At 37.8% G+C, this 26,754-nt stretch overlaps 1 protein-coding gene across 2 annotated transcripts in view; it reads left to right on the top strand.

The window, feature by feature from the left end:
- Nucleotides 1–26,754, top strand: part of LOC139941003 (nucleoplasmin-like protein ANO39) — an 86,149-nt gene that overhangs the window by 27,044 nt on the left and 32,351 nt on the right. For both annotated transcript variants that reach the window (XM_071937416.1, XM_071937415.1), the window contains one exon: nt 23,060–23,131. In XM_071937416.1, coding sequence (XP_071793517.1) covers nt 23,060–23,131 — 72 coding nt within the window. The remainder of the gene's footprint in view (nt 1–23,059; nt 23,132–26,754) is intronic.

The raw sequence follows: 26,754 nt of genomic DNA, 5'->3' as shown, positions 1-26,754 counted from the left end.
GCAGCATGAGAATGTGAAAGTAGCGTGAGACTACATACATTAAAAGTGTTCCAATTAAATTAGATATTGCCACCTTGTTAATCTATCTCGCCTCCCTGAGGGATTTATGGCACAACTGCGGTACAGTTTCAACTGCTAATTAGTATCAGATGCACATTACATGGCATTTCTACTCTCGTAACTTTGTGTAAATGGAACTGTCCGGCTGTTGGCTACAACTCTTTGTTGTTAGTTGAGAATGAATGACAATCTTAAATATCATATGCCCAGACTGGATGAACATGTAAATGCCATTAGCTGCCAATTGGATCCCTTTACAGTGAATATAGGCAAGAACTTTACCTGCACTAGCTTCTAGTAATTAAATCACAGGGCTTGCCATAAGTGTATTTTAGTGCTTGGCTTTATACTGTAAGCCCCGATACAGTAATAGATAGATCTGGGGAGGAAAAATGATCCAAGTGACTCCCACTCGAAGCATGATGATAACTTTGCCAGCAGATACTTTTCAAATTTGAGTTGACAGGGTGTTTTGGGGTTTTTGTTCTGAGGATCTAGTGTTATACATTTTTATTTCATTATTGCAGGAAAGAGATTGAACACTTGTATCAATTTCATTTTCAAATTGTAAATTTAAGGATGAAAAGCTTTTGTGTGATTGCTAATGGGTATCACTACTAATGGGTATCACTACTAATCACTTTGTGAGATAAATATCTTCTTGAAATAACCAACAACAAATAAAGGCAGTGTACATATTTGTCATAAATTGTTGATTACTACTAACATGCTCATTTAAAAAGAAGTTATCATCTATTTGGTATATATTGATGTTCTGATTGAACTCTTCCAAACCTCAAATTAAACTCTTCCAAACCTCAAATTAAAAAGTAGTTGCCTTGCTTAACAGAAAGTGTTTAAATCACAAACATTTCCATGATATGTTCTTCCTTTACTATACCTGCCATGTGTCTACATGTAGGTCAATTAAATATCAGCTGCGCAACCTTGTCTTTGTTGCAAATACAGCTACTCCACCCCTCATTTCTTGATGCTTTGATTTCTCTAACCCACTTCTTGTAAGTCTTTCCCAATAACAAGTAAATAAATAGCACCTCTTGCTAAGTTTTGCTGCCAGACTTGTAATCCTCGTCAACATCCAGTCACATAACACCTGTTGCTGATGAGTCCCTTAACTGTCTGTCTGTTGAGAAACGCATCACCTTCAAAGCTCTATTGCTGGTGTCTGGCTCCTCATCTGTCTATATACAGAGTTCAATACAGGCATACATTCATCTGTTCAAACTCAGGTCATCAGATAACTCCCTTCTTTATGTTCCCAGATCCCAACACTCTTTGGGTGACTGCAGTTTTTTCCCCATGCTGGCCCAACTCTCTGGAACAGTCTTCCAAAGTGTTCCTTGGCAAGCTTCGTCTGCCAGTTCTTTCAAACAATCGCCCCAAACCTAATTGCTTGTGCTCTAATTACCCATTCTCCCAAATGTTGTTGTTATCTTACTAGTATATTTTGCCTGTTGTTGAGCATCATGAGGATCACTGTTTCACAGAATTTGTGTGCTATATGAAAGAAGCCACCATCATTACATTTTAATATATATGAATCAAGTCCAAGGCCACTGATCGCCTTCTCTTGTCAATTCTTTCCCCTTGCACATAGATCAGCCATAAGTGCTGCCAAAGTTTCTCTCAGGAAATGGTATGTTTTCTGAATAATTACCATTTGACATGTTTGAAGGAAACCCTAATTTTCAACTTGTGGTTTACTAAGTACTTTGTATACTCGGGGGACTTTCACAAGTAAAACATGTATGAAACATTACAAAAATAGAAATCAGTTCTTGTACATGTAGAAGTACCGTGTAAGAAACAGAAGTGCATGATTTTTAAGACATTGAAGGTAAATAATCCAGGTGCTTTATATGTCTGATTTTGACTAAGTTCAACCTTGCGTTTCATTTCAAATACCCGATAGGTAATAGTATTGAAATGACAAGGACTTGCAGAAGATTGGTAGTTTTTTGTTTGTGTAATCTCTGTTTGACTCTGAGATATTGAATCGTGGAATGTGAAGATTTTACATGGACATGCTATCAATGAATCATACATGTACTTTCAATTTTTAGTTTCCGTGTTCAGGATTTAAGACGATATTAAAGTGTCATCCATTGACATGTCTGCACAAGAAAATTAAGTCTCTACTGATTGTGAATTAAGATAAGGTATTTGCTGCACGAAGAGTTATTTTTCCTTTGATGAAACTTCAAAGATTGCCAAAAGGGTAATTGGATTTGGTTCAAACCTTTTTGCCGCTTCCATTTAACTTTTGTCAGTTTACAAGTGCCGACACTCCTTAGTTGTTGTTTGAGGTTTAATAAATACTACGTATGAGTTTCATGTAGCGAGTAATGCACACAGCATAAAGCGAGGTACGCAGCCCAGAGCAAAGCACGCAGCATAAAGCATTGCCACAGCATAGAGCAAGGCGTTAAGCATACAGCAAGGTTTGAGCATAAGGCGATCCGTGTGCAGATAATTCTCCGCGTTTGTCCTGAACAAAAAAAAATGCACATGCTCATCAGACGTCACGTGTCGTGACTTCGCGATGCGTTTGTCAAAGTTCGGGGACAATCAGCATTTGTAGTGTAGTGGTAAAACGGAGTAGTGGGGGACTGAATTATAGTAAGAATTTATAATTTTAAACAATTTTTGAGATTGCGGAGTGGATTCTCTGGTCGTCCCCTCGGACATTGAGACATCAAAGGACACATATAGCGAGATTAGGAAAAAAGAAGAAAAAAAGAGATTTGTGATTCCAAGATTTATTGAACCATGATTGAACCATCATCGTTTAACGCGTCAGAGATATAAACCTTTATCTTCCAGTACGCGCTAATCCACCAATCAGAAGCTCGAACTACTAGGGGGATAAAAACATATATGCTACGACCTCTGTTTTATATCCTACTTCCTTTATATACGGACAGTGAAAAAATTACATTCTAAACTTTGTGCGCGTGAAATAACGCTCTGAAGTTTTAAATTTTGCACGTTGCAAGTGAGACTGGAAGATAAATTCGTTATCACACGCACACTCGTGAAATACGAAAAAATTGCGTGCGTCTGCGTCCCATATCCAACGAGGCCGAAGGCCGAGTTGGATATGGGACGCAGAATCGCTTTTTTTTTTGGTATTCGACTCGCGCTTGTGTGATAACTTATAATGAGGTTACGGGAGACGATAGCCGGACGAAACCGAAATAGTTCTAGGAGTAAGTTTGAGCATGGAGCAAGGCACGCAGCCGGCCCAGAGCAAAGCACGCAGCATAGAGCAAGGCGTTAAGCATAGAGCAAAGTACACAACATAGAGCAAGGCGTTCAGCATATAGCAAAGCACACAGCATAGAGCAAGGCGTTCAGCATACAGCAAGGTTTGAGCATAAAGCATGACACGCAGCCCAGAGCAAAGCACGCAGCATAGAGCAAGGCGTTCAGCATACAGCATGGTTTGAGCTTAAAGCAAGGCACGCAGCCCAGAGCAAAGCACGCAGCATAGAGCAAGGCGTTCGGCATACAGCATGGTTTGAGCATGGAGCAAGGCACGCAGCAAACAAAGCACAGGTTTTGTTTTAAAACCTACATAAAAACAAATAACGACCTAAACCTGACCTCCAGCTCCCACACAAAAGCATGACAGAAGGTTCCAGAGGGTGCTATATTTGTTAGGCATCTTTTTCACTAAGATGACAGTTACTTAATCTCATATCTTTATTCGTGAGAATAAGCAGTTCTCATTTTTACCAAGAAATGGAATCTGAATTCAAATAGACCTTATGTATTGGCGCCATCCAGCCGCCATCTTGGAGGAAAAACGGTGACGAAATAACCGAGCCGCACAGTTTTTTGCGGGTGTCGCACAGAATTGGCTAATGAACTACCTCCTTGTGACCTCTAGGTGAGGGCGCCCTACTGAAATGACGACACGTGCATAAGGTCTATTGATTTGAATTGATGCAAATCAAGATGGCTACCATGATAGAGTTCTAAGTGCTGATTTCAGTGAACGGAACCATCTTGTGTAGCAACAGGATGTTACAATGTATCATCGACATTGTGACATGCTATTCCATGTGGCTGACAGTTTCTACACAGATCTGAGGGGGCCATTTGAAGCAAGACGAACGTGCAAAAAAGTTTTTAAATGAAGAGAAACACAAGTGTTAAGTCGGAAGCATACTCCCAACCAATTACCTGTACATACTTCTGAAGTGTAAAGGGGGACAGATGTCTAGAATTCTGAAGCTTTTTAACAGGCACAAAACAATGCAGTCAAGAGTAGTGGGACTTCAGGCACAAAACAATGCAGTCAAGAGTAGTGGGACTTAAAGGAACACGTTGCCTTGGATCGGACGAGTCGGTCAAAACAAAAGCGTTTGTAACAGTTTTGTATATAATGCATATGGTTGGAAAGATGTTTTAAAAGTAGAATACAATGATCCACACAAGTTTGCCTCGAAATTGCGTGGTTTTCCTTCTACTGTGAGAACTAACACGGTCGGCCATTTATGGGAGTCAAAATTTTGACCCCCATAAATGGCCGATGTGTTAGTCGACGAGGTAAAAGGAAAACCACGCAATTTCGAGGCATGTTTGTGTGGATCATTGTATTCTACTTTTACAACATCTTTCTACCCATATGCATTTTATAAAAAACAGTTACAAACGCTTTTCAAAGACCAACTCGACCGATCCAAGGCAACGTGTTCCTTTAAAGTCGCAAGTGTTGTTTTCATTTACTTTCAATACTAACTGAAGCAAGCTGGAAAGGGATGCTTTGTGTGTGTTGGTGGCCCATTGTACTTTCAATACTAACTGAAGCAAGCTGGAAAGGGATGCTTTGTGTGTGTTGGTGGCCCATTGTACTTTCAATACTAACTGAAGCAAGCTGGAAAGGGATGCTTTGTGTGTGTTGGTGGCCCATTGTACTTTCAATACTAACTGAAGCAAGCTGGAAAGGGATGCTTTGTGTGTGTTGGTGGCCCATTGTACTTTCAATACTAACTGAAGCAAGCTGGAAAGGGATGCTTTGTGTGTGTTGGTGGCCCATTGTACTTTCAATACTAACTGAAGCAAGCTGGAAAGGGATGCTTTGTGTGTGTTGGTGGCCCATTGTACTTTCAATACTAACTGAAGCAAGCTGGAAAGGGATGCTTTGTGTGTGTTGGTGGCCCATTGTGCTTTTACTATTGACAATCATTTGACACCTAATGGAGATGTCATTGAAAATAGCTCATTTAGGGATTAAGAGTAAACATTTGCTAGGTTTTAAAATGGTTTTCAGGTTGCAACAGGTGTTTAGCAAAATAGTGTATTTTAATTGTAAGCAGAGGGCCCTAGTTTGACATTCATTGACATGGCCAATGGTCAATTGTAATTTCACATTTGGAACCATGTCAAAATTAACTTTAATATTAACTGCAGTCCTCAAAATAAGGACTGGCAATATTTATTCAACTTCCGGTTTGGACGTTAAGTTTGGGTCATTGTCAGTATTTAACACATTTGTTTTCATTACATATAGAGTGTGGAAATAGCTGATGTATTTTACATGAAATAAAGAGGCTTCAGGCTTTACCTAAAACACCTTAAAATAACTAGCTAATTATAAAACAAGGGATTTACCAAATGAATCCGGAAAATTGCAATATATGACACATTGCTATTAGAACCCTGTGTAATGGACCCATGCCCTGTTTGTTGTTAACTGACCATGAGTAGGTGTGGCTCCTGGTAATTGATCATTTAACTTGGTCAATCCATTGCAATTAGACTTCCTACCTCTTACATGACAATTGCGGACATTATGTTTATCACGTAAGAAATTAAACAATTGATGTGTCAGATGCTATGGCTTATGATGGCCTTAAACATACATTAGGGATATTTCCTTTGGCTTGGCAGCAGTGTAATAAGCACATGGGAATTTACTAAGGCAATACAATGAGGCAACAATCATTTAATACAAGTACTTAAAGATAGGGGATCGGCACGCAACTTTTCAACTTTCAGCTTTCAGCTGAATTCCTCTTTATTCTTTGAAAAAAACTGGCCTAGAAAACTGAGAACTATCGTACATTTTAATTTGCATGTCTGGATGCTTGCAAAGCTATGATTTCCTACTAGGTTTTTGGATGAATAAACTGACGTGCTTTTAAACAACTGCTGCATGTTGGTTTGGAGTAAAGCTAACAATTTATGAATGTTGCTATAAGGACTGTCATCAGTTTACTTTAATTTTGTTAGCCTAAGATAAATGTAGACGTTTTTATGCTGTGGAAGGAAAGATTCCAATACAAAGTGCAAATTGTAGGACTGCCGCTAACGGTGGGAAAGTAATTGATATATCGGATGAGAGACATGATGGCTAACAGCCAATGGCATTAAATGAAAAAGGCACTGAAAGTTGTTTCTATGAAATGAGGTATTTATAAATCAACACTTATTGCCTCAAATCCTAAACACTTATCGCGTTGCAGAAAAGGGCATGACAGTAAAGTAGAAAAAAGAATGTGGGAAAACCGGCTGGGAAGAGAATACTTTTCCCAGGGGCAATACGGCAACTTGCCGCCATGTAATTCTAGGCTGTGCTTCATAAAGTTGAGCAGGAACCAAACACTATTTTGCTTTTTGTCTAAGTCTTGGAATCAAGGTATTTTAGACAAAAATTGATAAAAGTTTCAGTGTGTGAAATATGTACTTCTCTTCTTTGGTTGTGTATAGTTTTAAATGAATAGTGTGATAGAGTATATGTAAGCCAGGTTGATCATTATCTCTTGCTGGCAGTTATGCACTACTTTTATAATCTGCTCAAAGTCGTTTACAAGCAGATCTTGTTGGGCTATTTCTGGTAGTTGGACTGAGTAAATTAATTAACATGCTGAGAGTGTGTTTGATGGTGGCAGTGTGATCAGAGAGATATTGTCTGGATGTCTGGGCACCTAGGAGACATCATCTGTAGCACCCTTGGGTAAAATGTCTGGGACTCTTGATGAAATGTTATTGGGTGGATGGGGAGGGGGGGTGGATAACTTCCGCCCCTAGGGAGGGGTTTGAGAGGCTGGCGTGTTTGCCATATACCATGTCTACCAATGATTTGATATGGAGATTGGTTTAAAGCGTTCCCAACAACATCAGTTTGGACTCATTGTAGATGTGCTTAGCCTAGTTTATTACTTTGTAAACTTAGTTTTATATATATATTTAGAAAACTTAAACAAGTTTTGTTGTTTTGGAGCTTTACAGGCCATTTGCTTGTTTTTTCAAATCAGTGGAAAGATAAGAAGTAACTGTCAGACCCCGTGACAGGGGTTAAGTTTTGTTTTTTCTGTTAAAATAAGCGGAAATTTATGGTGTATGATGCAACTAACCACAAAATTACTCATCAGATCAATCATGTTTATTGACTGCTTAATTTTCCCTAATGTAGATCATTACTCCCTCCCATCCTGTCCATCGCAAACCCCCCTCCCAAGTTTTCCGTTTAGGGCCTGTTATTGTCAACTGAAAAAAATCAATGCATAGTAAAGAGTGGAATTTCAATTTGATGGCATAGTGGCATCCTCTTCAGGTCTGGTCTGTCTTATTTTAAATTATTTCAGGTTTATCTTCCCCTGAAGAGTCGTTTTGTCCTGGTTCGGAAGTTACTATTTTGCAATGTATGGTAATGAATAATTGCAGCTTTCTGGCTCTTTTCAGAGACCAGTCAAATGATTGAACTTTAGTCGCTGAAAAGAATCTGGTTTCATTTTAACATTGTGTGTTGTTGATTTTTTAAATATTATTTATTTATTTATTTAAGTGACCATGTTGTTTGTAAAAAGAAGTTAGTACATTTTGAAATAATAAGATAGGATGCTTTACATCAGTGCTGGGGTATCTCACAGTGGTGTGCCCAGCCTTAGCTTTATATCATGTTATACTCATGAATGAGGAAATATGTATTTTGAACTGTTCACGCTATTTCAGCCGCAAAGGGCCGTAGCTGCGCCAAAGCGCCAAAGTTAGTGTGACTAGCACAGGATCTATGGAGACATTGACAGCGCCCCAGGGATAGCCTCCACCCTATGTCAACCAGGGACTTAAGGGTTGAGTCACTCAGGGTTCGGGAACCTCAACTCCAAAAAGCCTGTAACATTAAAGGGAACCAGTGTAGAAACCATCGTCACCTCAGAACCTAATCCATTTTTAGAATAAATCAATGTGTGTTAATCTACCTCTCCTTATCAAACCCAACCTCCCTACCCCTCAAAAAATTCTGAATTGTTATCTCAACTTTCAGTTCTCTTTCATTTTCTGTAGTTTTCATTAACTAAACCACAAGTAATCATCATACGCCTAAACATATCACCTCAATCTGTAGATTCTTAAACTTTGATTTACACAACTTAAATCACATTGGCAATCATTGATCAATCTACTTGATATCATGCAGTGCTGGTCTCGCATCCTACAATTTGTTGATGTATGGAAAGACGTCGATGGGTGGGAGACATGTTCCCCTCACTTTTAAGACTCGTGGGGGGGGGGCACTAGCATTTCAGATGTTCCTCTACCTTTGATGGACTGTTTATCACAAATATGCAACAAAATACATAACATAAAATATTTCATAACGTATTTTTTCAAATGAAAAAAAATAAATAAAAATCTTCATTTTCATTTTTTCGTTCTGATGGAACACTCGTAGAATGTTTTTTTGGGCCTTATTCGTCCAATACAAGAATGCTGAAATCCAGCTTACATTCTTGTTTTGGGCATTAAAGTTATGACTGCCACAAAGCGTGGGTGCACAGTTATTTGCCTAGAAAAAAATTAACATCAAAATAAAACTGGAGAGTCATTATTATGCATTGGTCAATCTATTTAGTAGCTTATTAATGATGTTTAATTCCCCCTTTACGGTTGACTTGTACAATGTTGACACTAATGATGATGACAATTTTTAGCTCTTACCAAACAAAGCGTTCATTTGTCATTTGTTAACAAAATGATGATATTGTCAGAAACTAATGCCTCGGCAATTAATCAGTATGAGCCAGGTAAAATCCTGGAAAATTGTTTTCATTTTAACCTTATAAACAAATAATTGCTATAAAAATTATTTGGTAGCCATTAACAACAGACATTTATTGTTCCCTAGGGAATTACCTCTGAACATTTATTACTAAAAAAGGACACAAACTGAAAATAAATAATGAGCCTTGGCTATCTTTTGAAATTTGAACCGCAATTCCAGTAACTTACTGCCAGAATCTGATCAACTTGGCCAGAATCATACCTTTTTCAGCAAGCTTGGTGCAGGGACTAGAGGGTTAAAAGACAGTTACTTGGGCCATTACAAGATTTGTGTCTCGCCGACTGGTCAAACTAAAAAAAGGGAACAAGTGTAACACAGAAATTAGTGTATTTTTCAACCCTACTTTTCAGTAGCTATCGACACCCTTGAATATACATGTATGGTGTCAGTCAAGGGAGATGAACAGACTCCATTAAGTCCAAAATGGGGATGCTTGGCTGTACTGATATCCAGAACATCACATTACTTTTGAATTACTTCTCACTCTTTTCAAGTGCCAGCATGTCATATCTCCTCCCTACCTAATTGAACTGCTGTCATGTCATGCCCCATGTAGGCAGGGTATTCATTCTTCATCTGATATTTCTATGTTAGCATCAAATTTTGAGTACAGGTGACAAGGCTTTTTTCCATAGCTGGCCCTAGGGAATGGTACAAACTCCCTGTTTGCATCGAAGACTCTCCTTCAGCTGTCCATGAAAGCGTTTGATCTTGTTTAAGGCACTATATACATATTACATGTATATTGTAAATACCCATATCACTATTATACTTATTTTATACATGGGTGTTATAATGAAACGCAGTATCGTGTCGCAAAGTTTTTTTACCAGAGTAATGTTTCTATTGTTTTAGAAGTACGCCATTCTATGCTTGGTATGTGAGTGAATCTGGTGGTATACTTCTACATTAAGCATGATAAGTACATCATTGTCAATAACTAATGTGCAAGCTGTTGCTTAAAGGCAGTGGACACTATTGGTAATTACATGTACTCCAAATAATTACTAGCACAAAACCTTACTTTGTAACGAGAAATGGGGAGAGGCTGGTGGTATAAAACATTGTGAGAAACAGCACTCTCTGAAGTGCCATAGTTTTCGAGAAAGAAGTAATCTTCCATGAATTTGATTTCGAGACCTCAGATTTAGAACTTGAGGTCTCGAAATCAACCATCTAAATGCACACAACTTCGTGTGACAAGGGTGTTTTTTTCTTTCATTGTTATCTCGCATGTTCGATGACCGATTGAGCTCAAATTTTTACAGGTTTGTTATTTTATGCATATGTTGAGATAGACCAACTGTGAAGGCTAGTCTTTGACTACTACCAATAGTGTCCACTGCCTTTAAATTGGGTTGCTTTCTTTGAATCATGATAATGTTCAAGATAATGTCTATTGCATAGCTTAAGTAATGATGGCAAAGTCGCTGCTAATGTAACTATTATGACATGTACCCTCTGAATTACTACAGAAAAACTTTCAGAAAAGTTAAGTTTAAAGTTTAGTCATAACATGTAAGCAAATATTCAGATTGTTGTAGAAATAACTGTTTCAGGAGCTTTGAAGGATTTATTATTTTATTACCTGGGGATGAAAAGCCTAACCATAAAGCATTTTTTTCTGCACCTTATGATTCATCAAGTTGATACACTGACATTCAAAAACACATGTGTATGTACTTGTACTATATAAATTGAGTGCTACCTGCAGGGGTGACCTGCTTTTGATGATGATAATAGTCATCGTTGAAGGTTTCCCGTTTGCAGTGTACATATACCTGTGTAGTTGATTTGATTGTCCTTGCATACCGCCTACATCTAGACTGTAGCAGGTGTCTACTGCCCTCATGTGGTAGAGCTGACAACTAGTACTTGGTCAGTGGTATGCAACAGGTGGATGCTTATTGCTATTATAGTATTCTGGGTGAGTACTTGTCCCCAGTACCCAGACTATTTTGTCATTATTAAACACTTTGATGGACAGTGCTTTGCCACTTCTGTGTGACAAAGAATTGTCCCAGTCGAAGGTTGGGTAGAACTCACTCTTTCTTGAAACCCCTATACTAACTGGTCATGTAACTTGTTTGTCTGATTCTGAAGGAGAGTCAGTACAGCATGGCCAAACTGCCCATGCTGAGGGTTATCACAGTGAACAGTCTCAGATGTTGATATGCTATGAATTCTTGTGGGTTCTAGAATGTTCCTTTTTCTTTGGGTTAACATTTAAAAGGTTCCAAACTGTTTAGTGTGTACATAAGTGGTTACCTGAAAAGATGTTACGATTTTCTACTCATTACCATGTAGTGTTTATTTGATTATTTCCATCACTGTGTAAGTCTGATAGATAAAACAAGGGCAATAGTGGTAGCACTTAGCCAGAGCTACCAAAGCAAACATCAGATGCAATGAGGGGGACAAGGCAAGTCAAAAGTTGCTGTCCTTTGTGGTGCTAATAACCCCTGTCATTATTTTAACTTGCTCAATAATCAGCAAGCATAACCCAATTGAGCTAGGGTTATCTGTGGATCAGTGGTAAATGCCTTCAAGGTTACCTCACTGATTCCAGGAGTAAAGTCTTCAAGAAGTAAGATGTGTGCTTCTTAAGAATACAACGTACCCTCAGCCTGCTTTCATGTACATAATTTGATAATTATACATAGTGTGTATGATGCCCTGAGAGCTATGCTATGCCCACAATGAGATAATTTTGCCTAATGAATAACATCCGTGCAACATTTGAGATGGGAATGGCAATTTGAGCAGTCATAGCATACTCAAAGTGCACCTCAACTCCAAGGGGTAGATCAGTGAGGGTGAATCACCGCCCGAAGCCCATCTCCAAATCAGAGGCAGCTTATGGCTTCATAATTCAGCATGAAATTAATGCTGCAAATCTTTGGGGTCAAACACTAGTAATTGATGTAATCCGGATGTAAGTCTGTGGGGGTATTGTAAGACTGTATTGATGGCTTGGTTAAACTAATGGTGGGCACTCATGTGGATAAGATGATTGAATCAGGTGATCAGGAGATTATCCCTAAATCTATGTGTTCATTGGGATCACATTAGATGTCTTGTATCTATAGGTTTCTTGTAATAAGGACTTGTACATCATTGCACATTTCATTGTAAGTCCTTATAAAAGCATGTTAAAACTTTTGCTGGGTCTAAAATTGTAGTGGATTAAGTGGAATATAAATACCCCCCCCCCCAGTTTGATCAATCACTTCAGATTTTGATTTAATACAAAACCAAATTCAAGTAACATTTGAGCTATAGTGTATGTTTAGGATTTTTTCTTTACATCTTCTGCATGTAACAGAGAGCATTTGATCAAGCATTGTTACATGTATTAGAGTTTAGCCCTGCTGGGAATTATTATATTTTTGAAACATTGGAAAATACTTCAAGAATAATTAACTTTCACTTCAGTATTGTCTCTGAATTGCTAAGCAAAACAGTTGGCTGCTCCTTCAATCTGCATTCCTCCCTGACCAACTTTTATGATTCCCAGGTCATGTCATTACCTAGTAGCAGGGAGTTATTTGCATTTCATGTGCTTTCTAGGCCAGCCCTTAGCAAGTTTTCATTGGGTAGAAGTAAGAAAACATGAGCTGAACATGGTGTTTGTATACTTAAGAGTGGTGTAGAGTCGGTCTCTTCCTTTGTACCATTGTGTGCTTGTTTCTCTTTCCTTGATTCTTATTCTGGTTTTTATTCTCCCTCATATTTTTGAAGTGGGGTTGTGTACATAGCCTACAGATTACTCAAGCCAAGAAAAACAAGTGCGGGGAAAGATTTGTAAGGTACAAGCCATATCCGATAGTTAACAACGAGCTACATGGTGACGACAAGCTAGCGTTTATACAAGGTCTTGAATACAGGGATATCTCAAATACCTCAAACTGCATATTCCAAGAAGAAAGTTGACCGCAATTTGTTTTTGACCTGTTGAAAAGTTGGGTGTTTTTGTACTTTCGTATTATAACCATGACAGAAACTCTCTCTACATCCCCCCCTTGAAAAAAACTTATCATGCTCCGAACAAGAAAAACTTCAGTAGACCAATTAAAGCAAAGAAACAACATTTAAAAGGTCCAGTATTTTTTCAAGCTGCTGGACTGAGAGAAGGGCGTCACCTACACATAGCCTTTCATAAAATGCTGGTTAAATGTTACTAACAAGTAAGAACACCTGGGCACAGACCTGATTAAAGTCAAACATTGAAAATAATTTGCATTTTTGTTGCCACCCCAGAACTTGATAGGGGCAATTTACACAATACTTGTTTGTGGTTATGTTAAAAAATCAATTTATCAACCACCCACAAATTCCTGAAATTAAAAAGAAACCATAATATTAAACTTGATGCCAAATAACTGTATTTTTTTTCATTCCACAGTAGAGTTTAATCCTAATTTCCTGCCATCAATCTTTGCCATTTTCCCCAAAGGTCATAGTTGTCATTGCTGACACTCCAATGGGATCCACAAACAAACAGCGCGGTATCAATTTGACTGAAAAGATGTGCCCAGATTGACAAAGGCTAACACCCTGCTGACATTTTGCAAGGGCCATGTGGGGGCGAATAATAAGCCCAAATGCCACTTGATCAGGACAAACATCCGAGATGTGTTTGTTCTGAATAAACAGAAAGTGTTATTTTTTTTGTTCTTGAAACTGCTCAATTTACATCATATCCTTAAAGTACTGATCTTAACCATGTTTATTTTAGAATTACGCTACCATAGCAGCCAAATCATGCAGCAATCACACACACTTTTCATTTAAATGCAACTGTCAATTATTTTACCCTTCCCTGTGACAAAAACAGATTATAAAAAATTCTCCAGAATAATGAAGATTCAATTTTGGTTTTTTCTTCATGGATGCATTCTTTAATCACTTTAATGTTCTTTGTATTTGGGAAAAAATCCACTGATGCCTTGGGTAGAACCGCTGAGCTTGCTGGATGACAAGAGAGCACTAGTCATACAGTGCATTGATAAAGATCAATCTGGTACAAGAACTTTCAATCTGGTACAAGAACTTCAACACTTAAGTTAGGGTAACTGGAAAAATTCATCAAAATGTAGGTTAAAAAAATATATATAAATCCATTTATACATACTTCATGATTTGTTAAACTCATTAACTTGCTGTTCACACTCCCAAGCCCAACCAACCAACACAATGTAAGACTACGCATTTCTTAAATTTGCATTCAAAGTCAGTGGTGGTATTTAAGTATCACTGTCGTTTTAGTTTATAATGTTTTTCATCTTGTGCTACTTTTGGGTAATGTCCAAAATGTTTATATTGATATTTTTCTTGAGTGTCTCACATACTAGTCTTTTTGTGATTCCCGTGCAAAAGTGTCTCTGTCCCCCCCCCTTCCTATGTCTCTGCCTTGAAATAAGAACATTCTTGAAATGACTCAATAAGCTCATTGACCAGGCATTAGTCATGTTCTCAATGCTTTATGCCCATTGTGAACTATCTTAACAATAGGCTTTTATAAATCACATCATTCTGAACCACTACTTCTTTTAAATGCTTTCTGTGCATCCGGGCAATACCCCTGCAAAGGACACAAATAACACCTTCTGTTTGCTGGAATTCCAAGGTAAATTCCAGAATGGCTTGTCCCACAAAATAAAACCCACAAGTATTTTAGGGTTGATGACGTTTTGGGTAACAATGCTGGCAGTCATTTTAGGCCAAATATTCCTGTCTGCTTCTCTGATGTATTGTTACAGTATAACAATACAATGCCCCTGACCCTAAATACAAGCTGTAGATTACAGAACTAGTCTCCCTGTCATCAGGTATCCAAAACATTATCAATCCTCAATAAGCTGTCGATCAATTTGATTGAAGGAAATCAACAAATAACCTGTGTTTGTAATGAATAAATGTACTTTCAATCAAACGCACAAATATTTTTTGATATTGAAATGCAATTGAAGGAAATGTCAGATGAAATGGGATTGATGACCGCAAAGTTCGGGCCCTGTTCATATACACTTGTAATCTGCTAAGCACACTGAAAAAGTGCTTAAGACAGAAACTCTACTTAGCTGAAACGGGTCACTGTTACTTCGGCTTGGTACCCTCTTAATCTACTTGTTTTCATACATTAGAGCGATAAAAGAGAAAATCATTTCAAAATTCACCCACGTATTCTTAGCTATACCATGAATGTTGTCCTACTGTTGAAGTGGGATCCTAGTTGACACACACCCTCTCATCATAAAGGAGCTTTCCTCAAACCATTTCTCCATCCCAGCTAAGCAGTGACTTTTGAATGTTTTTACATCCATACTGTTGATATAAAAACATAAATCACAGTCAAGTCAAGTGATTTATTTATAAACTGTACACATACATGTACCTATGAAAACTGAATTTGTTATTCCTTGGCTTTGTATGATAAGAAGTTTGCCATCTTTGTTTTCCAAGTTCAACCAAGTTTATGGAGTTTTAAGGAAACCATTAGGAATATGAATTACATTTTCTTGCCAGAAAGTGTAATCGAATTCCTAACATTTTTAGTTGATTTATTTATTTATTATTAAAGGCAGTGGACACTATTGGTAATTACTCAAAATAATTATTAGCATAAAACCTTTCTTGGTGACAAGTAATAGGGAGAGGTTGATGGTATAAAACATTGTGAGAAACGGCAACCTCTGAAGTGCCATAGTTTCCGAGAAATTTGCCACGAATTTGATTTTGAGACCTCAGATTTAGAACTTGAGGTCTCAAAATCAACCATCTAAACACACACACCTTGGTGTGACAAGGGTGTTTTTTTCTTTCATTTATATCTCGCAAATTCGATGACCGATTGAGCTCAAATTTTCACAGGTTTGTTATTTTATGTGTATGTTGAGATACACCCACTATGAAGGCAAGTCTTTGACAATTACCAATAGTGTCCACTGCCTTTAAAGGTCTTTTTTTTCTTTTTTAGGGTGTTCATATTTATTTCGATTAATTGGTTTGTTGGATATGGTTTTTTTTAATATGAAAGAGTTGCCCTGTAAATGGATTCTTCTCACCCAGGAAGTGGTGTTATATTTTAGGGTTGAGAAGGTTCAGAGATATCAACATCACAAAAGTCAAAATACCAGGCATTTCATTATTTTGCGTAAGAAGAGCATTGACGCATAAAGCTGTGACTTATGTGACAACAGCACAAGAGGTTATTAATTAACAAGTTGCCACATTTTGGCAGTTAATAGCTACATACCCCTGTGGTTTTTGCAAACCGCAAAAATCTTTCGTGTGGTCGTTATTGTTGCGCTTTGTTCCGATACCTCACAGAGATAAAAAAAAATGAACAGTTTTCAATAAAGTGTTTTGGCCAAGCTTGAAATGCCCTCGGGAAAAATTTGAAAAATCATTCTAGCGTAAAATATGGGAATATTTTTTTGAGTGTGTGAAGTTGAAGCTTTTCAGAAGCCAGCAATTGAGAACATTTAACTTTGTCATTGTGTTGCGGTAACTTTTCTAGCATTTATTAGCCGCAAATGGGTTAAGAGCCAGTGGCAATGCTAAAGTGTCAATGACCTAGAGTCGGCCAGTGGTGGGAGGTGTTTGCCTTTTATTCCTAGTGAACTGGTTTTTTGAGCCAGCTAGTTCTACACGACTTCAATGCTGAATATAGCAACGAGTTTAGGTCAATTTATTGGTTATCTAGGAACAGATCCCTGAGTTTGAGTCTTGTACTATGCAATGACTGGACAGCTGAAGCACTGGTGTACACAATGTCTAATGAAGATATTGATCCTGAAATGTAGTGTCACAGTTACTGACGCAGGAAAAACTGAAGTAACAAACACCCACTTAAACCTGATGCTAAAATGTTTGCGTGTGTGTGGGAGGAGGGGGGGGGGGGGGCGGGTATCGGTTTGACCCAATTTAATTCAGCTACTCAGCAGATACTTTATTTTTTAACAGATGCTTGCAGTGCTAAGTAATTATTGTCCAGATTATAAAAAGTAAATTCTTCTGTTCATTCATTAAAAAAAAATAAGAATATTGTTTTGATGGTTGGTTTTTAAAGAAGCACAGTGCATCTCTAAACATGTTTCTATTCCCATGATTATTATATTTGTTAAGATAATGACTGTTGCCTAAATTGTAGTTTATATTTACCATTGATTGGTAAAAGAACTTTTCCTTTACCTCTTGGTTGAGATTCTGACTGTTTCTTTCCTTATAGCTACCACACTCTGTCATTTCTGAGTATGTGTCATCATTCCACAATATCTTTATACCACTCTTAAAAGAGGTTTTCCACCTTAGAAGAGGTTTTCCAGTCTTAGTCCCAAATTACAGAATCAACATATCGGAAGATCCTTATTGTTTCTTGGAAGCAATTTCCTTTCAGGTTTTTACCAAAATGTTTCAAGTAACTGTGCATAGAGTAATCATGGAATAACTTGCACGTACATACTGTATGCATTCACCACAGTATATCGCAGTGCAGTCTGCTACATGTAGGTTACAAGCATCAATATTTTGCAATTTATTCTGTAATTTATTGCATCCCCCTTTCATTAACTTGAAAATTTCAATCTTTCAACAACTCAAGTCATCTTTTTACTGTTAACCAAATTAATCAAATGAAGTTCCTGATTTAGAAAGCTTACCATTGATCAGATTGTCGTTAGTTGAGAATTGTGATGCATCTTCATTTCTGAGTTTGTGTCCACATGTTGTAGCCAGGGTATCCCTGATTGTGCCATGACAACCTTGATGTTGATATCCTTGTGTGATTGGTCAATAGTTTATATGTTAATCCGGTTGTAATGCTGTGTACTCCAGGGCCTTGCCCTCTTCCAGTTCTCCTAGGAGGCGGTTCATCCTCTTCTAAAGCACACTCTTCCTGATACTCTACTGACTGCAATGTAAAGGGCGTTTTGACAACGCTTGGATGTTTGTTCTGCCCCTCTCCTACTGATTCAAGATGACAGTATCAGCCACTTGTTCTTAATCCTCCTGTCAGGTTAAATTTCTTGTCTTGATGGAGGATCATCCAGTCGCAATGCCCTGACTTGGCCAAACAGCTGCCTGACACAAGGCTACTTCTAGGATTTAGATAGAGTCCATCTCATTGCTGGGACAGTTACAACTCCCTAAATACTGCTCAACTTACTTGTATGCTGACTGTTATGTTAATATTAATGTAGGACCACTCACAAACTTACCATACTTCACCTTCACATGGCATTTTGGCTTTTACATTGTTTCTACTGAACAGGGTTTTTTGCGCTTACATGTACATGTAGCAATTGTTTGCTTCAAATAACTCAATAAAACTCACCCCTGGTTTAAATATATTCCTAGGCAAAATGCGCTGGTGGCTTGTAAAGTTTGTAAAAAGCACATAATCACCTTTTTGTGCATGTTTAAGAGTTAAGTGAGATTGAATTTGGTCAGTAACGATGTGTTACTGCTATCCAAAAGACCATGGTGAGCTAGCTACTTGCATCAATCCTTCCTTACCTCTGATAGTGGTATGGGCTTGCCTGTCTGTGAGCATATAATGGTACATCTCATCCCATTGGCGTAGGTGCTCTCTAAATTGTTCCTGTGTTTAAAGGCAGTGGACACTATTGGTAATTATCAAAGACTAGCCTTCACAGTTTGAGTAACTCAACATATATGCATAAAATAACAAACCTGTGAAAATTTGAGCTCTATCAGTCATTGAACTTGCGAGATAATAATGAAAGAAAAAAACACACACCCTGTCACACGAAGTAGATGGTTGATTTCGAGACATCAAGTTCTAAATCTGAGGTCTCCAAATCGAATTCGTGGAAAATTACTTCTTTCTCGAAAACTATGGCACTTCAGAGGGAGCCGTTTCTCACAATGTTTTATACCATCAACCTCTCCCCATTACTCGTTACCAAGTGAGGTTTTATGCTAATAATTATTTTGAGTAATTTCCAATAGTGTCCACTGCCTTTAAGAGACATGCCAAATATTGGTTAATTCACAAAATTAGGGTTTACTTAAAATAGGGGTCGGTGGAGGGGTAAATAAAGGCCAATCTACAGATTTTCTGTCTTTCTGCACCAAAGCTCATCCCATGAATATGATTGGTCCATGAAAAGTAATGCTATTTTGGAAGTTGTCATTCCTGGAATATGATTGGTCCCTGAATATTACTGCTATTTTGCATGGCCATTCATAACTCAAACCATGTGAATGTGCAGCACATTACGATTGTTGCTCAGTCCCCCCTTGACACAACATTGTCCCCATAGGTAGTGCGCCAAATCAGTCCCCCCTTGACACAACATTGTCCCCATAGGTAGTGCGCCAAATCTTCCCATTGGGTATGAAAATAATATATCATGCTTAGAAAATGTCCTGGCAAGATCGAAGGCATTACGTCATATTAAATGAATCCTAGAGTGTATGCCAATCAGCTGCAAGAACATTGATTCCACTGGATGTCAACTCTGGATGTCAATTGTAACCACTCGTATCTAAGATGTTGATTTTGCAATGGTCAATTTTCTCAAGTTTTAGTACAATGAAACATTTGACAAAGTTCATTGGCATTTCAGTCACATGCAGCCAGATGCAGATAGACTGAGTTCATTTTGAGACAGAAACTTGAGAGACCGCTAGGAAGGTATTGACTTACAAACAATGTTACAATGTAACACCTGAAGATTTCAGCAGCATAAATTTGTCAGATTATTTTTATTAACAATAAATTACTGACTGAATTTTGAGTGAAACTTGGGACTTACATGTATAATGCGGACTGGGAAATTCAACCAACTGTACACTGCCCAAGTTCACCTTTCAGCAGCATAAATTTGTCTTGGTATTTTTTATTAACAATAAATTACTGATTGAAGTTTTAGTGAAATGTTTGTTGACATTACATGTATGTGGACTGGGAAACTCAACTCAACTGTGCATTGCCCAAGTTCACCTTGATCCTAAGGTTTGTTTATAGCAGCATAGACAAACTATGGCTGGCCTTAAAATTGCAGGAAGATAGGCGATTCATCTTGTAAATAATTCAATCAGAAGAAAAAATACTTGTAACCAAAATAAAAGTAGCTGAAGTAATATAAGAAATGTGTACATTACTTATGTTTATGAATACAAATAGCATACAAGATGTAACAACAATCTAAATTTTGACCTGCATGTACAGAAGATGTTGGAAGTAAAGACATGTTGACTCATCTTCAATCGTCATTGGAAGGGTAAAACTGTAGCACGCCATCTATTGTATCTGATTTGAATTTGAATTGAAGATGGTACATCACAGATCAGTGATTTTTGGAAAGGCAAAGTGTTTCAAATTTTTGATTTTAATGTAGAACACGCCTTTGAAAAAAAGTATGAAAATGTGGTGTTTTTTCCCCAAGATAGTGACTGCCAATATTTTGTCAGTGATCTGGTGCTCATTCATGGATGTACTTATTTGAGTGTTTTATATAAAAATCTAGCACAGGGCATTGTTCCATTTAATTTTTTATTTTTACCAATTGTGTAACTTTTTGGATTTTGAGTATTTTTTACTCTGAATTGTCACTATACCAAGCTGTAACTGAAGCTTGAAAGGTCTGTAAGTAGGTTGTTAGTCTGGGCTTATACGGCTACTTAGCTTTATAAAGATTGTTGAGAAGTGTGTTGGTTTGGGCATAGGGCCACTGCCTTTCATTGATGATTGATGTACTTTTTGTTAGCCTCATTTAGCATTTCCAGGTGACTTCAAAAAGCAGAAAAAACAAGCTGGCAGCGTCCGCGCCAGTGTCTGACCTACTCAGCACACCAAGGCTTAGCAGAGAGATCCAATCATGTGGAACAAATAGGCAAACTTCTGGGGCTAATATTCTAATACTCTTGTGATTGTTGTACCAGCAGTGAGCACACAACCACTGAATTGATCGTGACCGTCTTGGCGGCTTGCACTCAAGCACTTAATTTCTAATAAATTTTGTACAGCTATAGGGACTGCACCTTCAGGCTGCATTCTAGGTGATTACAGGTGCCAAGTAGGGTCTAGGCAGACTTTCTATGAATCTCTTCAACATGTGGCACTGATTTCCGTAGATATTCATTTGATGACCTAAATTTGGAGTTAAGCTTGACCGTTCATTTGAAGTTTGACGATGTTATGAATAACAGAGAAGTGAACCCTTTGGCTTGGTTCACAGAAAGTTCTTAAAAGGCTGATGAGAGGTGACTCCTTCCTGAGCACAAAATATTTGTGTGCTTTGGTAATTAGAGGATGTAGTGTTTGTGACATCATAAACAAACGTGGCTGTTTGTGGGAGGAGTCAATTTCCTGTAGGAGTTAAAAGAAATCTTTGTCTGTATTTTACAATGCCTGTCAATGTATTGCACTTAGGGTATCTCATCTGGTCCATGTATGTTTCTACTCTCCTCTTTAAACCTTAAGGGGAAGGGAGTACATATTCCCTTGGTGGGCCCCCCTCCCCTTCACCCCTTCCTCTTTCCATAGTTTTAGCTTTTCTCTTTTCGCAAAAGTATATTGCTCTAATTTCTCATGGTGGTCGTTGAATTTGACTCTTTATTGTAATCATCTGTTTGTACGCCAGGAGCAAGTTTCTTAATATAGTGCACCTGACATAGCACCTTCTATGTGTAAGGAATGCTATTTTAAGATGGGCGGTTCTCACAGGTCAGCTACTTAGATGGTGATTGGACAATGTGAGCCAGATGCATGCACATCATGTGAACAGGGCTTTATGCACACATTGTGCTACCCCGCCTTTCCTCCCAGTAGGGTTTGACATACATAAACAATAACAAATCAGTACCTTGTATCTGTACACAAGGGAGAAGCCTCAGAATAAGAAGCAATTTATAGACGAAGGACAAGCATAGGAGGAGCATTACGTGGCTGTTATTAGCTCCCTCATGTAATAACACTGTGCTAGTCTTGAGCATATTGAACCATAGGAACGTTTTTAAAGTGACTGGTTTTGTTTCCTTTACACACTTAAGGCAGAGGACACTATCTATGGGTAATTACTTATAATAATTGTAAACATAATCACTTCCTTGGTAACGAGCTATGGAGAGCTGTTTATAATATAAAACATTGTGAGAAACGGCTCCCTTTGAAGTAACGTAGCTTTTGAGAAAGATGTAAATTCTCCCTCAAATATTAAAAGACTTTGAGCCTGAAGCCTTTGTTAAGAATCTGAAAGCACACAAATTTGTGCAACAAGGGTGTTTTTTCTTTCATTATTCTCTTGCCACTTTGATGACCAATTGGGCTCAAATTTTCACAGGTTTGTCATTTTATGCATAATGATAGGATACACCAAGTGAGAAGACTGGTTTTTGACAATTACTGAAGGTGTCTAGTGCCTTTAAAGCGAAGTATGTGGGAACAAGGTTGCCAGAAATCTTTGAATATGCGCAAGACAATAGCAAATAAAACTTCCAGGGTCTAAACCCTGGTTAAAACCAACTATCCAAGTCAGAGTTATAAAAAAAAATTCAATACAACATCAAATTATCACGGTTGGTAATCAAGTGAGGTTTTTTATGCAAAAAAAAACCCCCTAAATTAAGGTTTTCTTTTATTCCACTTTTTGCGGTATCCGCCAATGCAGGCGCTCATGGCTCTTGCTAAAAAAAATCTGCACCCTAATCAGCTTAGCTCCAGGTGCACTGCTCGCAATATCTTAAAAAAAGTTATAGTCATTCTTTTAAACGTTTCATCTGAAACAAATATCTTGTTGATTGGTTTGATGTATAATGGCCTAAGAGCTATCCTCTACAATACATTGATTCCTGATATGAGGAATCTGGAACCCTTTGATTCCACATGAGATATTTACAATGTGACTTATTATAAACCAATTATCATTTCTGCAGGGTAAAATGAATGGCACAGCAACAGCTAAAGGAGACAACAAAAAGACAAAAGAAGCTACAAAATCAGTAACAGTGAGTACAGTTCATCTCAATCTTCTATCTAGAAACGTATCCATCAGTCTCTGTGCTTGGAAATACCATTAATTGCTTTTTGCATCTATACCCTTTGTTTATTGGGTGTTTGAAGACCTCTCTGTTCTCATTTTAAACATCACACTATACACACAAGCATAAAAAAAGAGCAAATAAAAACTGAAGCATAATCAAAAGCAAACATACTAAATGGCTTTAGCATCCCTGTCCCTCAAATATGGTATTATATACAAACTTGTGGTGTAAGTTATTTATCATTATTGGTGTTTAATACATTTGTTAGTTTTTAAGCTTTATGTACATTTTTAACAGCTTTCTTCAAGATGTAAAAACGGCCGCTATCAAACTTATCATGCGTGTTCATGTATTTTGACAGTTGAACTACTTAGGTGTCAAATACAGTAAGAAACTGTGTCTGTCTTCTGCATTTTTAAGGTCTGTTGATTTGAGTGTATCCCTGGGGTTATATCCCATAATCCCTCATCCCTCACTACCTATCACTAGAGGGGGTTTCAAGGAAGCCCACTTGATCTCTAAGATCGGCCAATTGTCTACCAAAGAGTGTAGGGGGGTCTAGAATGACAAGGTGTTAAGAGTATGGGACCTCTGGCATCACCACACTATTGCAGTTTTTTTGGGGTGTGCTTAGTGGAAGAAATATTTATGCTCAGATGTCAACTTGTGGAAGTTTGCTATGTTAATGATAGAGTTATATGACAAGGTAATGCATGGATAATCAATCAATAAGTATTGAGATCAGCAGGTACCTCCACCATGTTTACTGATATCTAAAATAAGAAAATAGTGAACAATATCAAATTGAAATATCAGTATATGGAACTCTATGTGGCTCAGAGTGTTGAAGGACAAGGATTGCAAAGGGCCTTTGTGTTTTTGTGCTTGTGAATGTTTGAATAGCTCAACAGTTTTGACCAGCTTAGTTCAAGAGGTAGGCCTAGGTCATTGTAAGAATTGGTTGCATCTAGTTGTATGTATGGAAAGTATGAGATGTATTGACTTCTAAGGATTGATACACTTTTGGAAAGTACCCATACGGGGAATTTCCCATTTCAAATACATCCTGGAAATGACAATTGAATTGTCATTACTAGGATATGTTTGAAATAGGACATACAATAGTAACACATTTCAACTTCATTGTGATTCAGTTTTCCACAGTTAGATTTTGTAATTGTATTGAATCTTTCTTGAAAGCTTGATAATTGAAACAGACTGCACCATTCCCCAAACTGATGATTTGTCCTACATTTTTTCATAAATGATTAATGAGCTTTCTATTCAATAACCTAGGTACTAGGAATTGACTGATTCAAATAACTGCTGATAAAAAGGTTCCGGACACCTGTACCTCCAAGATGTGTTTTTGTTCTAAGGCGTTGCCTAAACTTATTTTTATGAGGAAAGGGAAAGTCATCACAGCAAGTAATATAGTTGTCTAAAAGTAGGACACTCTATTTAATCATTTTGTTATTTCCTTTCTTAGACAAAGTTCTCAGGTTTCCCATATTTTATCAATTCACTTCATATGTCAAACTTCTCTTAGCAAATATCACTATGTACAGGATCTTATCTTGAAACTCTCGGGGAAAAGTGTCAACTAGATCAGGATCTTACTTAAAGCTTGAAATATCTCATATCCAGGAGGGATTCAGTGCATGTCCACTCTGTACTCCTAGACTAGGCCTTCACCTTGGGGCATAATGGTGTCTCTGTCAACGAGCCCTGATGGGCTTTTCTGTTGACTGTCAATAGAATGTTGACTTGTGTGGGCTGAGGATGTTTGTGGCACACTTTGACAGGTCTTGTTCGGCTGCGTAACTAGCAATATTGATTTTAGAGTGTTACTAATTATTGTAGGGGAGGTGATGGCTGGTTGCATGGTAACCCCTCCGTGGTGAAGACATTATCTGTTGTTGGAGCCCACGCACCAGATCAACGTTTCACACATGTGTGGGTGACGCTAGATACATAAGCCTAGCATTGCAGTTGCAGTTTATAAGGACATGGTCCGATGATGAGATCAAAGCAGAATCAGACACACTGCCTAATTACAAAGTGCTAACAGTCAGCAGAATGAGAAAAACACATTGATTCCTATTTTTAGTTTTGTTTAAAGACAGTGGACACTATTGGCAGTTGTCAAAGACCAGTCTTCTCACTTGGTGTATCTCAACATATGCATAAAATAACAAACCTGTGAAAATTTGAGCTTGATTGGTTGTCGGAGATGCGAGATAACTATGAAAGAAAAAAACACCCTTGTCACACCAAGTTGTGTGCGTTCAGATGCTTGATTTCAGGACCTCAAATTCTAAACTTGAGGTCTTGAAATCAAATTCGTGGAAAATCACTTCTTTCTCGAAAACTACGTCACTTCAGAGGGAGCCGGATCTCACAATGTTTTATACCATCAACCTCTCCCCATTACTCGTTACCAAATGAGGTTTTATGCTGATAATTATTTTGAGTAATTACCAATAGTGTCCACTGCGTTTAATGCAAAGGGTAAGACTAAATCCCTAAAGGGTTCACTATTGGCCATTCCCAGGATAGTGCACATCTCATGGTGTTTCCAATATGACTTAAAAGAAAAAAATTAAACATGTTTGTTTAAACGTTCTAATCACAGAATGCAATATTCATCCGCTTCACTGTCGGCTTAATCTGACAAGGATTTTAACTTAATTGAATAGTTTTAGAAGACTCGACACAAATCAACAACCTGTTATGCTGAGATAATTAGATTAGGTACGGAGAAAGGATAATTACTACTGATGAATTTGACTCCCTCAGGAATGTATCCTTGCTACTATGACTTGAACCTACATGTAACAGAGCTACATGTATGTGATCAAACTTATTGGGCTGGGGGCTTGTTGTGACAGATTCCTACAACCGATTTTATTTTATTTTTATGTGGCCAATTTGAGGCTGAGAGGACAAATTGTCGGACCCCTTTTGATATGAATGCAGTGTTGGCTAACATCAAAAGCAAGCTTGGTATACTGCTATGCGAAATCGCTGTCAAGGTTTCATTTGTCATGGCTCTGATTTTTGTCAGTCTTTGAGATGCACCTTCTTTCAAAACTCAAATGAGTAATATAGAGTTTCTGTTGACCAAAAAGCAGTATAATCATCCAGTCTCTCCATGGACTGTCCTTCTACACAATATTTGCTTCACATTTGCTATTAAATGAAAGTACTTGCTGAGTTGACCTTTGATTTTTTTCTGGCGGCCAGTGTGTGAGCGTCCAGCATAATATCAAGTTGTTTATTATTCAGTAAATGCTGGACTGCATGTAAGCAGCCTTGTAATTAATCAAAACTACACAGAAGGCTGAAGGTTCTAGACAGTAATTTGTGTGTCAAGATTCAAAGATACACACACAGCGAGCAATTCATTTGAAGTACGTACATGTACAACACCGGTCATAAAGAGTTCTCCTTTTTGGAAAACTCAGAGATTGGCCTCGCATGTTGATGAATAAATATTTTGTCTTATTCTTTGTCCGTTTTTGTGCAGACCAATCATTTTTATAGAAACATCACAATAATTATGTTAGGACATCAATACTCTTGAT

The sequence above is a fragment of the Asterias amurensis genome, chromosome 8 (assembly GCF_032118995.1).
Source record: "Asterias amurensis chromosome 8, ASM3211899v1".
Lineage (NCBI taxonomy): Eukaryota > Metazoa > Echinodermata > Asteroidea > Forcipulatida > Asteriidae > Asterias > Asterias amurensis.
This window is presented reverse-complemented; position numbering and strand designations above follow the sequence as displayed.